This window comes from Dipodomys ordii, unplaced genomic scaffold (genome assembly GCF_000151885.1).
Source record: "Dipodomys ordii isolate 6190 unplaced genomic scaffold, Dord_2.0 Scaffold42, whole genome shotgun sequence".
Classification (NCBI taxonomy): domain Eukaryota; kingdom Metazoa; phylum Chordata; class Mammalia; order Rodentia; family Heteromyidae; genus Dipodomys; species Dipodomys ordii.
In genome coordinates this window covers 4506776-4521546 of record NW_012267258.1, presented here as the reverse complement: position 1 = coordinate 4521546, position 14771 = coordinate 4506776, and the positions used below count along the sequence as shown (strand labels likewise).

The window sequence follows — 14771 nt, the reverse complement described above, 5'->3', positions numbered from 1 at the left end:
TTTTTTCTTTTTGCTTATGTGGTGCTGAGGAATCGAACCCAGGGCCTCATGCTTGCAAGGCAAGTGCTCTACCACTGAGCCACCTTCCCAGCCCTTTGGCCACATTTTTAATAACCAATAATTTTGTTCTATTTCTGATTTCACCTTACACAAACATAATAGGATCATTGTAACTATTAGTTAGAAGAGGGATCAATAGTTCTATTTTTTCTTAATATTGCCCTATTTTTCTTTTCCCATTTCCTTTTCCCCCTAAGGCCTTGAACACACATAGTTGTTAGAATAATAAAAACCGAGGAACTCAATCATTAACATTTTTTAAAAAGCTCATGCCTGTAATCCTAATGACTCTGGAGGCTGCGATGTGAGGACCACAGTGAGACTCTTATTTCTGATTAACCACCATAAAAGCTGTATGTGGAGCTGTGGTTTAAGTAGCAGAGTACTAGCCTTGAGCAAAAAAGTTCTTGGACAGATCCCATGCCCTGGGTTCAAACCGTGGGACTGACACAAAGGACGGAAGGAAAGAAGGAAGGAAGGAAGGAAGGAAGGAAGGAAGGAAGGAAGGAAGGAAGGAGGGGAAGGAAGAAAGGAAGGAAGGAAGGAAGAAGGAGGGGAGGGGAAGGAAGGAAGGAAGGAAGGAAGGAAGGAAGGAAGGAAGGAAGGAAGGATTAGGAAAGTGAGTTGTGAGTGTTAGATCAAGTGGACTAACAGAGAGAAAGAAGGCAGAGACCTCAGCAGACCAGAGAAGGCTTTGATCATGGCTGCAGAAGGACTCCATGTAACACTGAGCAGGGACAGAAAAACAAAGAGGGGAAAGGGGGGGGGAGGAGTTAAATGTGAGATCAGTCTTTGGAATTTCTTTGTCCTGTCCTGTCCTGTTGAGGATTTATGGTATGAACTGTCCTGTTTGGGATTTATAGTGCAAACAGTCCTGTTTGGGGTTTTAGGGTAGGGGTAGCCTTCTGATGCCCACAGTCCTGCACTTTCAGATAAGTCCAGGGGTGAGAACCAGGAGGGGTCCCCAAGGAAGAGTGATCAGTGGACCATGGGGGCAGTGTGGAGTTCTGAGAAAAAGTAGATTCCCATCAGGAAGGAAGGAAGGAAGGAAGGAAGGGAGGGAGGGAGGGAGGGAAAGGAAAGGGAAGGAAGGAAGGAAAGAAGATAAAGACAGGAAGGAAAAAAAAGTCAAGAGAAGGGTCTGAGAATCTGGCTTAGTGGTAGAGTGCTTGCCTAGCATGTATGAAGCCCTGGGTTCCATTCCTCAGTACTACATACACAGAAAAGGCCAGAATTGGTGCTGTGGCTCAAATGGTAGAGCGCAAGAAGCCTTGAGCGAAAGAAGCTCAGGGACAGTACCCAGAGGCTGAGTTCAAACCCCAGGACTGGCAAATTAAAAAAAAAAAAATTCAAGAGAAGTTACATTCTCATTCCTGAGCAAGGATTCTGGGGAGGGTCTATCTTCTGTAATTACTTCCCACTACATATTTATATGTACATCAGTGCTGGAACTTCCCACATTATTCTTTCACTTCCTAAAGTAAGAGAGTCGATGCTGACTTGGGTCCTTTGCCCCAGATACTACCAGAAAAGGCATCACCCTGCCCCTCCAGTCCTACAGTATATTTTCTTTCTTTCTTTTTTTCCTTTTTGATGCTGATTCAGGGCCTGGGAGCTATCACTAAACTTTTGTGCTCAAGGCTACCTTTCTACCCCTTGAGTCCTAGTCGCACTTCCAGCTTTTTGCTGGGGAACTTGAGATAAGTCTGATGAACTTTCCTGACAGGGCTGGCTTTGAACCACCATCCTCAAATCACAGCCTCTGGAGTAGGTAGGATTACAGGTGTAGGCCAACATTGTTATACAGGAATTCGATCAGCCAGATACAGAGAAGCTACATTTTGAGAGGTTGAATCAGGGGTTTTTATTAGAGCTAGCAACTGGGAACGGACACATGTCCCCAAAATGCTTACAGCCTTGAATATACTTAACACTGTTAGCAAACTGAGCCATGAGGTTAGTAAAGCAAAGAAAGGGGAGAAAAACAATCTCAACAAACCTGATCATCTCTAATCGACAGCTGAAGAGGGACACCATAGGGAGACATGAAGCATGGTGCAAAATGGTGGCTGGGCTGGGGTAGGGGTGGGGGTGGGGCAAGGCTAAATACCATCATGGTCAGGAGGCGGGGTCACAGGGGGCTTGAGCGTCTCACACGTTCTTGGCACCAGACTGGCAGGTAGCCTATTGTCCACATCCCCATCCCTGCCTCTAGGAATTAAGACATGCCCATCGCCTGGGGGTGGGACTTCAACTGCATCCATCAAGAAGGCAAGATGGTACCATTAGACCCAGTATCCTTATTTCAACATCACCCAGCTACTTTCTTTTCTTTCTTCTTCCTTTCTTTTTCTTTCTTCTTATATTGGTACTAGAGCTTGAACTCTGGATATTGTTGTATTGCTTGGCTCTTTCACTCAAGGCTGGTGCTCTACCACTTGAACCACAGCTCCACTTCTTTTTGGTGGCTAATTAGAAAGGAGAGTTTCCCAGACTTTCCTGTACTGGCATAGCCACCAGTGCTCGCTATAAAGCATCTTTTCAAAATACACATAACATACATATGTATGTATATATAATATTAAATATCATTTAAAGATGTTGATGTCTCAGCATAGTAGAAACACTGGAAAATAAAATTAACCTGACTTGCTGGGCACAGGTGGCTCATACCTGGAATCCTAATCAGGAGTCTGAGATTTGAGGATTGTGGTTCAAAGACACCTGTGACACTCTTATCTTCAATTTATCACACACACACACACACACACACACACACACACACACACAGAAGCGGAGCTGTGGCTGCAATGTAAAACACTGGCCTAGAGCAATAAAGCTCAAGATAGGACCCAGTCCCTGAATTTAAGCCCCAGAACTGGTATAAAAGGAAAAAAGAAGGTAACTTGGCCCAAGTTTCTAAGGTGCAGTCTATTCTCACCCAGTTATACATACTCCAATCCGTGTCAAGTGTACTTTGTTTTGAGTGGTGGTGGGAATTGAACACTGATCCTCTTGTATGCTAGGCAAGCCATTAAGCCACACACCCCCAGCCCTGGACTTTCAAGCAAAATGATTGGGCAGTGCGGTGAAAATACACATGAAAATAACCCACCTACCTTAACCCACATCATCAGTATTTATCTTCAAGGAGACACACTGTTCAAAGGTCACCAGGGAATTGTCTTAGGAATTTGCCAGATTAGGGTGAAAAGATAAATGTATGTCTGCAGAGACTTTGGAAGCCAGGGAAGCAACAAAGATTATTATCCCTTACAATCCACCCCCTTACCTCCCCCGGTACTTTCCCTCTCACCCCCAAAAGAACTACATTCTAGCCACCAGAACATGTGGAACTTCAGGGACAGGTCTGGGCTGGAGACAGAGATAATAGCTGAATTCATTGAGCATTTAAAAATGTGGCAGTATCATGCTAATGACTTTGCAAATGTTGGCCTTAACCCCTGCTGGTGTAGATCCTTTATAATAGTCCACTCTCTTCCAGCTGGAGGATTCCTCTGAGCCAGGGGGGCTGCGGGCAGGTAAGCAATGTGAATGAAGCCAGATCTAAACCAAGGGGGTTTACTCTGGGAGCTGGGGGGGAGGAAGCGGTGGGGGTGGGGTGGGGGTGGTGGCTTCCCCTCAGCCAAGGGGTTTCACAGGATTGATGGCTCATTGTCTCCACCCAACCTGAGGTTTCTGATAAGGTCGGGGAGGAGTGCCATTAATAATTAAGAGAGGCCAGGCTCAGGTAGCTCACACTTGTAATCCTAGCTGTTTGGGAGGCTGAGATCTGAGGATGGTGATTTGAAGGGTGAAGGCAGTAAGGCCCTAAAGACTCTTACCTCCAATAAACCACCAAAAAGCCAGTTATCTTATTGTTGTTGTTGTTATACTGGGGAAACTGGAACCCCCGGCAAGCAAAGAGGGTTTCCTATGAACATCGGAGAAGAGCGGAGGTAAGAGGAGTGAGCCTTGAGAAAGATTAACATTTGAGGAATTCCCAGGGATGGAGACACCTCCCCCCTCCCACCAAATAAATAAATAATTAGAGGCACTGGGTAAGGACTGGGGATCGGGTTATCCCCAAGCCTTGTTGCTGAGTTGTTTACAAGGTAGCAGTTAACAAGACCCCCAGCCCCAAGAACTGGGCAAGGACCAAGAAGTGGTCATTGATGGACGGAAGCAAAAAGAAATGAAGTGCTGACTTTCTGGCCAAACATCTCCGGTTCGGTGATGTGGGAAAGCAGATGAAAAGTAAGAGGAGGAGTGCGTGGGAGGTGAGCTGGACATGGCCAGCGCCAACAGCCCTTTAAAAATGTGGCCTTGAATCACAGGCCGGAGAGAGATAGGATTGTCTCGGAGGTGGAGTCAAAGAAGTTTCCTTGCTTTTTTTCTTGAAGTAAGAAATGAGACTGGAAGGAGACAGCCAGAGGAAGAGTGAATAAAAGGTGGAATGCCTAGCTCTACCCTTTGGGGAGAAGGTCCTAGAGTATAGTCCGGAGGCCTTGGGAGGACCTGAACCCACCGGCAGGGATTCACTTTCTGCCTAAGGAGGTGAGGGGCTGAGGGACTTCTGCCTTTGCCCTTGGTGGGATCTGGGCCGTGGGGCTGAAGGTTCGAAGGGAATCTGATAACATCTGTCTGCAGGCTTGTGTTTCTTTTCAAATCCAAGCGGGACTGAGATGCTTCTAGGGCCATAATTTGTCTGGCTGGCACTTTAAGTAAGCCTTTGATACACAGGATTTCTTTTTTCTTTTTTGTGTCGGCTGTGGAGCTTGAACTCAAGGGCCTGGGTGCTGAGCTCTTTTGCTTAAGACTATTTATTGCTCCACCACTTTGAGCCACAGCACCACTTCCAGTTTTTGAGTGGTTAATAGGAGGCAAGAGTCTCACAGGGACTTTTTTTTTTTTTTTTTTTGCCTGGGCTGGCATCGAACCGCCGACCCCAGATCTCAGCCTCCTGAGATAGCTGCTCTATTAGCCTCCTAATCCTAGGTACTTAAGCTAGGATGACCGGCATGAGCCACCGGCACCTGGCTGATACACAGGATTTCTTTCTTTTTTAAAAAAATGCTGGAATTCTGGGGCTTGAACACAGGCTCTGTCACTTGACTTTTTCTCTCTAGGCTAGGGCTGTGTCACTTGAGCCACAGCTCTACTTCAGGCTTTTTACTTGTTAATTGAAGGTAATAGTCTCACTTTCCTGCCTGTACTGGCTTTGAACCGTAATCCTCAGATCTCCACCTTCTGAGAAGCAGGTATTACAGGCATGAGCTACCAGTGCTTGGCTGCAATTCTTTTCTTGCTATTATCCTGTTTTACTGATTGGGAAGCAGAGACTCAGAACACTAGGCATCAACCTGAGCCTAATCTGGCTTGTCTTTTAAAGATGGAAAACTTGGCTACCCCTTTCAGGTCATTTTCCTTCATGCTCTAGCGAAGTTAAAAAGTTAGCAAATGTAGTTTAAATAATTGCTTGCAGTCCGAATGCAGAAGTTTGCCAAAGACCATTTAAGATGGAAATCGAATTTTTGTTCTTAGGGAGTTGTTGTAATTGTCTATTTTAAAGGATCTTTTTTATAGTAAAAACAAGTTTGTTGTATTTATTTAATGAGGCCTGGCGCAGGTAGCTCGCTTCTCCAGTCCTAGCTACTCAGGAAGCTGAGATCTGGGAATCCAAAGCCTGCCCTGGTAGGAAAGTCTGTGGAACTCTTACTGCCAAGTAACCACTAAAAGAAGTGGGAGCGAAGATGTGACTGAAGTGGTAAAGCACTAGCTTTGAGCAAAAAAAAAAAAAAAAAAACTCAGGGACAGTGCCCAAGCCTGAAATTCCCAGGACTAGCACAAAAGGAAAAAAAAAAAAAAGATGCTATTTGAATAAGTGGTACACAGCCTATATTTTGGTTTTACTTCCTTTTTTCGGGATGATCTTTTTCTTTCTATAGTGTAGCAAGTTTTTTTTTTTTTTTTTGACTATTACTATGGAGGAAACATCGTGTTTTAAGAGCTAGGAGGAGGACACAGAATAAGTGGGGAATGAATGGAACAACATACAGCAAAGATGACCATCAGCTGCACTGGACATAGATGAAAATGAACTAAGCAACCCAAAGACAGTGATGGGAAGGGAGGAATGAGAGGGAAAGAGGGAACAACTTTCACTAAGCAAAAGGAAAGAAATGTAAATATCACCTGATGTAGAAGAAATAATTATATTGTCCAAGCTCATAGAAGCCCACACTTTATAGACCATGATAATGACAATTTGCCTTGTGAAGGTTAAAAAAAAATTTTGAAGGTCTAGGTCAGATCCAAACTGTTTGAAATTCTTCCAATGATATTTATTGCAGAAGAGTCACAAATTTAAGATCGTGGCATGGCTGGGTAAAATAGGAATAAGAATAGGTCTACTGTGCTTCCAGCCTTGGAACCCGGTTTGAGAATTGATGAGGTAGTTAGGATTTTCGATGAGTGTTGCCCATGTCTGAGAACTTCTGTATGTTTAAACTCTACCTGAATAGTGAGAAATGTGAAGCTTTAGGTTGGTAGAAGATTGACAGCTGTTGTTGGGAGGGGGCGGGACACTCCATTTTACCAGTGATAGCTGTCTGAACCTGTTTGGAAAGATGTGACTAGATGTTAACTTGTCTCACTTCAAAAGGTAAAATCAAGGCTGGGATTGTGGCTTAGAGATAGAGTGCTTGCATGTGTGAAGCCCTAGGTTCAACTCCTCAGTACCACATAAACAGGAAATGCTGGGAGTGGCGCTGTGGCTAAGTGGGAGAGTTCTAGGCTTGAGCAAAAAGAAGCTCAAGGACAATGCCCAGGTCCTAAATTCAGGCCCCAGGACTAGCCAAAGAAAGAAAAGAAACATGAAACCAGGTGCTGGTGCTGGTGGCTCATGCCTGTAATACTAGCTACTCAGGAGATTGAAACCTGAAGAATGTGGTTCAAAGTCAGCTGAGGAAGAAAGCCAGTGAGACACTCATCTCCAATTTGTCAGCAAAAAGTCAAAAATGGAGGTGGCTCAAGTATTAGAGTGCCAGCCAGCTATTAGCAGAAAAAGGCCAAGGGCTCTCAGTTTAAGCCCCAGTATCAACACACAATTTCAGACAAATTCTCAAACATGATACAGAAATACAAATAAAAATCCAGCTAAAAGCAAATGATCAATATGTGCATTGAGATGGTTAGTAATCCGCAGGGAAGTTTTAAACTATTTATAAGTACTAGAAGTAATCCAAGCAGCATCTTAATTGTTAATAATGGCCTTTGTGATTTCAGACTTCTTTGCCCTGCCTCCACCCAGTCCCTGGAGCACCAGGTCTATAACATCTAACATCGCCACTCTTCCGAAGAATTAATAGAATTACAACTAAGCACTGATTAATGAAAAATAAATGTTCCATATTTGGTTTGGGATCGTTAAAAACCAATAGTCAATGATTTATAATTCATGGCTTATGAAGCTACTAAATTTTTAATTATTGCCCAAATAGTAAGACACCCGCAAGTTGCTTGAAGGTAATGTTTTATAGCAGTACCCATGATTAATGCATGCTTCTGCAACCACTTTAGGCTAAGCCCAAGTTTTACTTTGCAAACATAAGAACATGGAACTTATTAGTGCAATTTGAGAAATCATCGTGAAATCTCTTGTTTTTTAATCCTGTTTCAATTTAAAGCTGGAATCACAGAGTATAATGGTGTGCTCCTCCCACCCCCTTGCATGCTTTACCCATTTGTCCTATCATTCATTCATTTATTCACATATGTCCTCCTTTGACATATGGCCTGATATTTCCATTTTACCACAGCCTGCTCTTTCCCACAGTATGGGTACTGATGGTGACTCATTTTGCTGATCCTCTTGGAGTTATCAGTGCTCCTTATAGAAATACCAAGATGCCAGGCACAGGTAGCTCCTGCCTATAATCCTAGCTACTCAGGAGGCTGAGATCTGAAGGTGATAGTTCAAAAGCCAGCCTAGACAGGAAAGTCCATGAGATTCTTATCTCCAATTAGCCAGGGAAAAGCTGGAGCTGGAACTGTGGCTCAAATGGCAGAGCATTAGCCTTGAGTGACAAAGCCTAGCAAAAGCATGAAGCCCCAGGTTCAAGTTCCAGTCAGTACCTGCACCAAGTAGTAAACATAACATAATTCTGCTTGCTTATTTATTTATTTAGCCAGTCTTGGGGCTTGAACTCAGGGCCTGGGCACAGTCCCTTGGCTTCTTTTTTTGCTCAAGGCTAGCACTCTACCACGTGAGCCACAGTATCACTTCTGCCTTTTTCTGTCTATGTGGAATCAAACCCAGGGCTTCATGCATGCTAGGCAAGTACTCTTACCACTAAGCCACATTCCCAGCCCCATAATTCTTTACATTTTAGTTTCTCACTAGAATGCTGCTGCCAAGGCTTTCCCTTCTCCTCTCTTTTAGTCATGTCTGTTCCTCTCACTGGAGAAGGACCATGGCAATTTTAGATGCATGCTTGGGCCTGATTGAGGCCTGAGCCTGTTGGGTGAGTTAGGACAGACTGACAGCCTCAACACTAAAGCTGGAATGGCAGAATTGTGCTTGAACTATTCTAATACTTGAGTCTTTGTCTTTGATTAACCTGCCTGCCATTTTGCAACTTGTTCAGCAATCAATAACTCTTTTCAGTACTTAACTGCTGGTCTGGGATTGTCTGGAACAGTCTCCTTGTTTTTTAGGGTTTTGTTTCTTTTGTGCTAGTATTAGGGCTTGAACTCAGGACCTGGGCACTAGTCCTTCATTTATATGTATTTATTTTTGTCAGTTATGGGGCTTGAACTCAGGGTCTAGGCATTGTTCCTGAACTCTTTTGGTCTAGGCTAATGCTCTACCACTTTGAGCCACCGTACTCCGTCTGGCTTTTCTGGTGGTTTATTGGTGATAAGAGTCTCACAGACTTCTGCATTGCTTGGCTTTGAACTGTGATCATCAGATCTCAGCCTTTTGAGTAGCTGGGATTACAGGCATGAGTTACCACACCCAACCTCCTTAGCTTTTTCATTCAAGGCTAAAGCTGTACCAATTGTGCCATAGTTCTACTTTCAGCTTTTTGGTAGTTCCTTAGAGATAACAGTTTCATGATTGGAAGTGGAGCTGTGGCTCAAAGTGGTAGAGTGCTAGCTTTGAGCAAAAGAGTTCAGGCTATATTGAAACAACTAGGGGGGAGGAAGGGAAGAGTTGGAGAGGGGGGGAGGGAAAAAACAAAGGAGTGGGCAACAATGCTCGATAGGAAATGTAGTCATTACCTTATTCATGTAACTGTAACCCCTCTGTACATTATCTTTACAATAAAAATAAAGTTAAAAAAAGAGGTCAGGGACAGCGTCCAGGCCTTGAGTTCAAGCCCCATAACTGACAAAAAACAAACAAACAAGAGTTTCATGGTTTTTTTCTGCCCAGGCTGGCTTCAAACAAGGATCCTCAGATCTCAGCCTTCTGAGCAGCTAGGATTACAGGTATGAGCCACTGGTAGGTGCCTAGCATGTTTACTTGTTTTTGAGGCAGTTCCATTATGTAGGAAGTTTGGTCTTGAACCCAGCACTCAGACGGAATGCTAGAATTACAGGTCTTCTGTGTCACTGTGTGTTTAACCCTCACATTAGATCTGAGAAGTAGGTACTAATAGTCCTGTTTCATGATGAGTAAAATTAAGGCAGAGAAAAGCTAAACAACTTACATAAAGTCAAAGCACTAGGAAGTATAGGGAACTGGGCTTCCCATCCAGGTCACATGGCTTTAAAAGCTCAGTTTCCTTTAGCTTTTAAATAGTGGGGTTAAACTTGCATCTGTCCAAATGGAGGACACTTCATACTCAAAGAGTGCATTAGGCCATTTAATAAGTGGACCATTGAAGTAGGGACTAGGTTATTGTACCTACTAATGTTAAGGAAGAGAACATAAACAGAAGAGAACAATGTTAACTAACCCCAGAAGGCTGGACACTGTGTGTTTAGGCTGTTGGCCCAAGCAGAACACATATAAATAACCAGAGTTGGAGTGGCCTGAGAGTCCTGCAAACACAATGCAAAAGGTTTTATCCTTTACATTTTGGACTTGGAGGACTTGGATCTGAAGTGGACAAGAATATTTCACTGTTACAACTCATGGCCCTTAGCACTTACTGATGTGTATTACACTTAAGAGCATTTCTTCTGACAAGGGAAAACTATGGCTGAGTGCTGGTGGCTTATGCCTGTAATCCTAGCTATTCTGGAGGCTGAGATCTGAAAACTGTGTTCAAAGTCAGCAAGGACAGGAAAGTCTATGGTATTTATTTATGGCCTTTACTACCCACGCTGGCTTTGAACTATGATCCTCAGATCTCAGACTCCTAAGTAGCTAGGATGACAAGTATGATCCACAAGTTCCTGGCAAGATTTTTTTTTTTTTAATTTTACTTTATGCCCATCCTGGGGCTTGAACTGGCTTTTGCTGGCCAATTAAAGATGAGTCCCACTGACTTTTCCTGCTAGGTTCAAAGGGTAATCCTCAGATCTCAGCCTCCTGAGTCGCTAGGATTACATGCAGGAGCCACTGACACAATCTTTAGTCTAATCTCCAATTAATCACTAAAAAGTGGGAAGTGGAGCTGTGGCTCAATTTGTAGAGCCTCAGCATTGAGTGAAAAAGCTAAATGAAAGCCTGAGGTCAGATGCCAGGAACAGCACGGGCGCACATGCACACTCATATACACGCACAAAGCAACCACATATTGGGCAGTTGGTAAGTGTATTAGATGAATAAATGAATCTTTACAAAGACACATTCTTCACACTGAAGGGGATTGGAGTTTACTCTTTTATTTTGGTCAGTCATGGGCCTTGAACTCTGGGCCTGGGCACTGTCCCTCAGCTCTTCAGCTCAAGGCTAGTGCTCTACCACTTGAGCCACAGAGCCACTTCCTGCATTTTCTGCTTATGTGGTGCTGAGGAATCGAACCCAGGGCCTCATGCATGCAAGGCAAGCACTCTACCACTGAGCCACCTTCCCTGCCCCTGGAGTTTATACTCTTTATCTTGTTGTACCACAAGCTTCTTAAAAAGTTTTTCTAGCAAAATTTCTCATGATGGAGGAAGATAAGTGAATGTTTTCAACTGTTCTCTTATGAAAACTCTTTAAGCTATAGTCATTTAGAGGCACAAAGTAGAACTTTTAAAAATTGAGTATATGGGCCAGGCACAGTGACTCACTTCTGTAATCTTATACTCTAGGCAAAGAATGGGAGAATGACATTTCAAACTCTGCTTGGACAATACATATATATCACAAGAACCCAGATTGTGACTGTCATCCCTGCTATGATCATGGTCCAGGCTAGCCTAGGAAAGAATTCAAGAACACAATTCTCAGATCTCAGTCTCTTGAGCGCTCCAAACCTTTTTGTCTTTCTTTCTTTTTCCCTTTTTTTTTTTTTTTTTGTAGTTTGTGGGGTTTGAGCTCTGGCCTGGGCACTCTCCCTGAGCTTCCTTTGCTCAAGGCTAACACTCTACCACTAGAGCCACAGTGCTACTTCCAGCTTTTCTCGTGTTTGTAGTACTGAGGAGTCGAACCCAGGGTTTCATGCATGTTTGGCAAGCACTCTACCACTACCACATCCCCTGCCCTGCCCCTTAGCTTTTTCTATCAAGGATGGTGCTCTACCGCTTGCACCACAGCACCACTATCTGACTTTTTTTGTCGGTCACGGGGCTTGAACTCTGGGCCTGGGTGCTGTCCTCAGCTCTTCAGCTTAAAGCCAGCACTCTACCACTTGAGCCACAGCGCTATTTCTGGTGGTTTATTGGAGATAAGAGTCTCACGGACTTTCCTGCTGGGGCTGGCTTCAAGCCATGATCCTCAGATCTCAGCCTCCTGAGTAGCTAGGATTTACAGGCACGAGCCACCAGCACCCCAACTTACATTATGTGCTTCGTAAGCATTTCAACGACAGGGACACAAGAGCTAGAACAGAACTCCTCCACGTGAATCAAACATTTTTGCGTGTGATTACTTCATCTCAGGCCTCTCGATTCAACCACGGGCCTAACCATTCTGTGCACTGTGTTTTTACCTCCAGCGCCAGCGGCGGGAAGGTCAGAGTTGACCCCTCCTCCCTGGGTGGAGCCTTCAGGAAGGCAGAGGTCCAATTCTAGGCCCGGGATTGCAGCCCTTGCTGGGGAGGGTCTGTCCCCCAATTCCCCCCGGTCTTTCCCACTCTCTTAGGCCAGGCTCGGTGGAGCTCTGCAAGGCGGGCGCCCAGGCGCAATACCTTCGGGCTAGTTCTGCTGTCTACCACCCAGGGCCCTCCTTTCACCCTTCCGGCCCGCCCACGGGTGAGCTCCTCCCAGCGATCTCTCTCTCTCTCTGTGTCCTAGCGTTTAGTGACCCACCGGGAGCAAAGCCAGGAGCTAAAGCCGCGCGGCCATTGGCGCCTCACCGGGGCATCATGGTCCAATTGCTGGCATCGGAAGTTCAGCAGCTTCTTCACAACAAGTTTGTGCTCATCCTGGGGGACTCGGTGCAGAGGGCCGTGTACAAGGACCTGGTGCTGCTGTTGCAGAAGGATTGCCTGCTGTCTCCCAGCCAGCTCAAGGCCAGGGGTGAGCTGAGCTTCGAACAGGATGAGCTCGTGGCCGGAGGCCAGTGGGGCCGCATGCACAACGGGACCCACTACCGCGAGGTCCGCCAGTTCTGCTCCGATCACCACCTGGTGCGTTTCTATTTCCTCACGCGCGTGTATTCCGAGTATCTGGAGGACATCCTGCAGGAGCTGCAAGGCGGCGAGCACGCGCCCGACGTGGTCATCATGAACTCTTGCCTCTGGGACATCTCCAGGTACGGGCCTCACTTCTGGCGCAGCTACCAGCAGAACCTGGAGAGCCTGTTCAGTCGCCTGGATCAGGTGTTGCCCAAGTCGTGCCTTCTCGTGTGGAATACAGCCATGCCTGTGGGTAAGAAAATCAAGGCGGGCTTCCTGCCCCGGAAGGGCCCTCCGGCTCCCAAAACTCAGGACGTGTTGGCGGCCAACTTCTACAGCTCCCAGGCGGCCCGCAAACACCATTTCGACGTGCTAGACTTATTCTTCCACTTCTGCCGCTTCAAAAAGTACCTGCAGGGTGACGGGGTGCACTGGAACGAGCACGCACACCGCCACGTCTCCCATCTGCTGCTGGCCCACGTGGCCGACGCCTGGGGCGTGGACCTGCCCGACCGCGGCCCCAAAGGCTGCGCCATCCACTACAGCCCGGCGCTCAGCCAATCACCGTCCCCGCCCCGGGAGAACCTGGATCCGCCCACCTTCTCGCCCTGCGGGCCTCGCCCTCCTCCTCCTCCTCCTCCCAGACCCCGGGCCTTGCTGCCATCCCCGCCCGCCTGCCCCCGCCCGCCGCTGCTCCCCCTCCCACCCCCCCCACCCCACTCCCCCCATCTGCCCCCGGTCAGGCCTCCCTTTGCGCCCTATCCCCACGATTCCTACTTCTCCTCCGACCACATTTTCCAGTCCGATCAGTTTTATTTCCATTCGGATGCCCCTTCATCCCCTCCAATGGAGTTTGCCTTTGACAATGACTATGCCTTTGGTGCCCAGCCTCCCATGCCCCGGCTCCCCCGACACTGTTTTCGACAATCGAACCCCATGGTGTACAGAGGGTTCCCCAGGTATGTGGCTCAGGGACCCTACAGGCCCTGGAGAGGGAAGCCCAGGAGACCACGGAGGCGGCCGGCCTACTCAGAATCCAGGCGACAGTAGACAGACTGACTGACAGCAGCCACTTGGCTCCTGATGGCTGCGGGCCACAGGGACTGACCACTGACTTTGCCACCGTAAGCCTTCATCTTTCACACGTGGACTTGGGTTTTTGGTTTTGGTGGTGGTGGTTGTTTGGGGTTGGTTTGTATTCTCCCATGCAGGGAGATGTGAGCAAGTCAGACCTTACTGATGTCTAGCGACTCTTGGAAGTGAGCAGGTCACATTCCTGCTTCCTCACTCCCTATTCTTTTTGCAAAAACTAAAAATAAAACAGCATTATAGAATTTGGTTTGCACAAGTCATTGTGGGATTTGTGTGTCCCTGTGTAATGCGTGACCCCTAGGGGTTATACCATGAGCTTTGAGCAAGGGCATTATCAACTGAATAAATAATCATGGCGCCTACAGAGTCATCTGTTTAAATTTTCTGGCTGGGCCTAGTGGCGCACACCTTGCATGCCAACATGTGGGAGGCTGAAAGAGGAGGACAGGGAGTTTGTCCTTTCTGGGCTACATGTATTAAAAAAAAAAAAAAGACTTTAAATGCAAGGCTCTTTGTCATACAGGACTAATAAAATGTCAGTAGTTAGCTAAAACAAGATAAAGGATGTGACTAAAGTCTCTTGAATCACAGGATTTATTTACTTGTTTGTTTTGGTACCATTGCTGGGGCTTGAATTCAGGGCCTGTCCCTTAGCTTTTTCTGTTCAAGGCTGGTGTTCTACCAGTTGAATCATACCTCCACTTGAAGCTTTTTTTTTTTTTTGGCCAGTCCAGTGACTTTTTTTGGCCAATCCTGGGCACTATTCCTAAAACTCTTTATGATCAAAGCTAGGGTTGTACTATTTGAGCCACAGTACCACTTCTGGCTTTTTCTGAGTAGTTTATTGGAAATGGGAGTCTCATAGACTTTCCTGCCTAGGCTGGCTTCAAACAGCAATCCTCA

The 14771-nt window shown here is 46.1% G+C and overlaps 1 protein-coding gene across 3 annotated transcripts in view; it reads left to right on the top strand.

The window, feature by feature from the left end:
* The window catches only part of Pced1b (PC-esterase domain containing 1B), a 24650-nt gene extending 10445 nt beyond the window's left edge, over positions 1 to 14205 (top strand). Inside the window, exons 1-2 of one of the 3 annotated variants that reach the window (XR_001175161.1) lie at positions 4480 to 4617; positions 7348 to 7477. Coding sequence is in view for 1 of the 3 variants with exons in the window: in XM_013018746.1 (XP_012874200.1) it covers positions 12525 to 13826 (1302 nt within the window). In the remaining 2 variants the exon portion in view is untranslated. Of the gene's footprint in view, positions 1 to 4479; positions 4618 to 7347; positions 7478 to 12453 lie in introns of those variants that run through there. The other 2 variants (XR_001175160.1, XM_013018746.1) reach the window with 2 other exon arrangements.
* Positions 14206 to 14771: the final 566 nt, after the last annotated feature.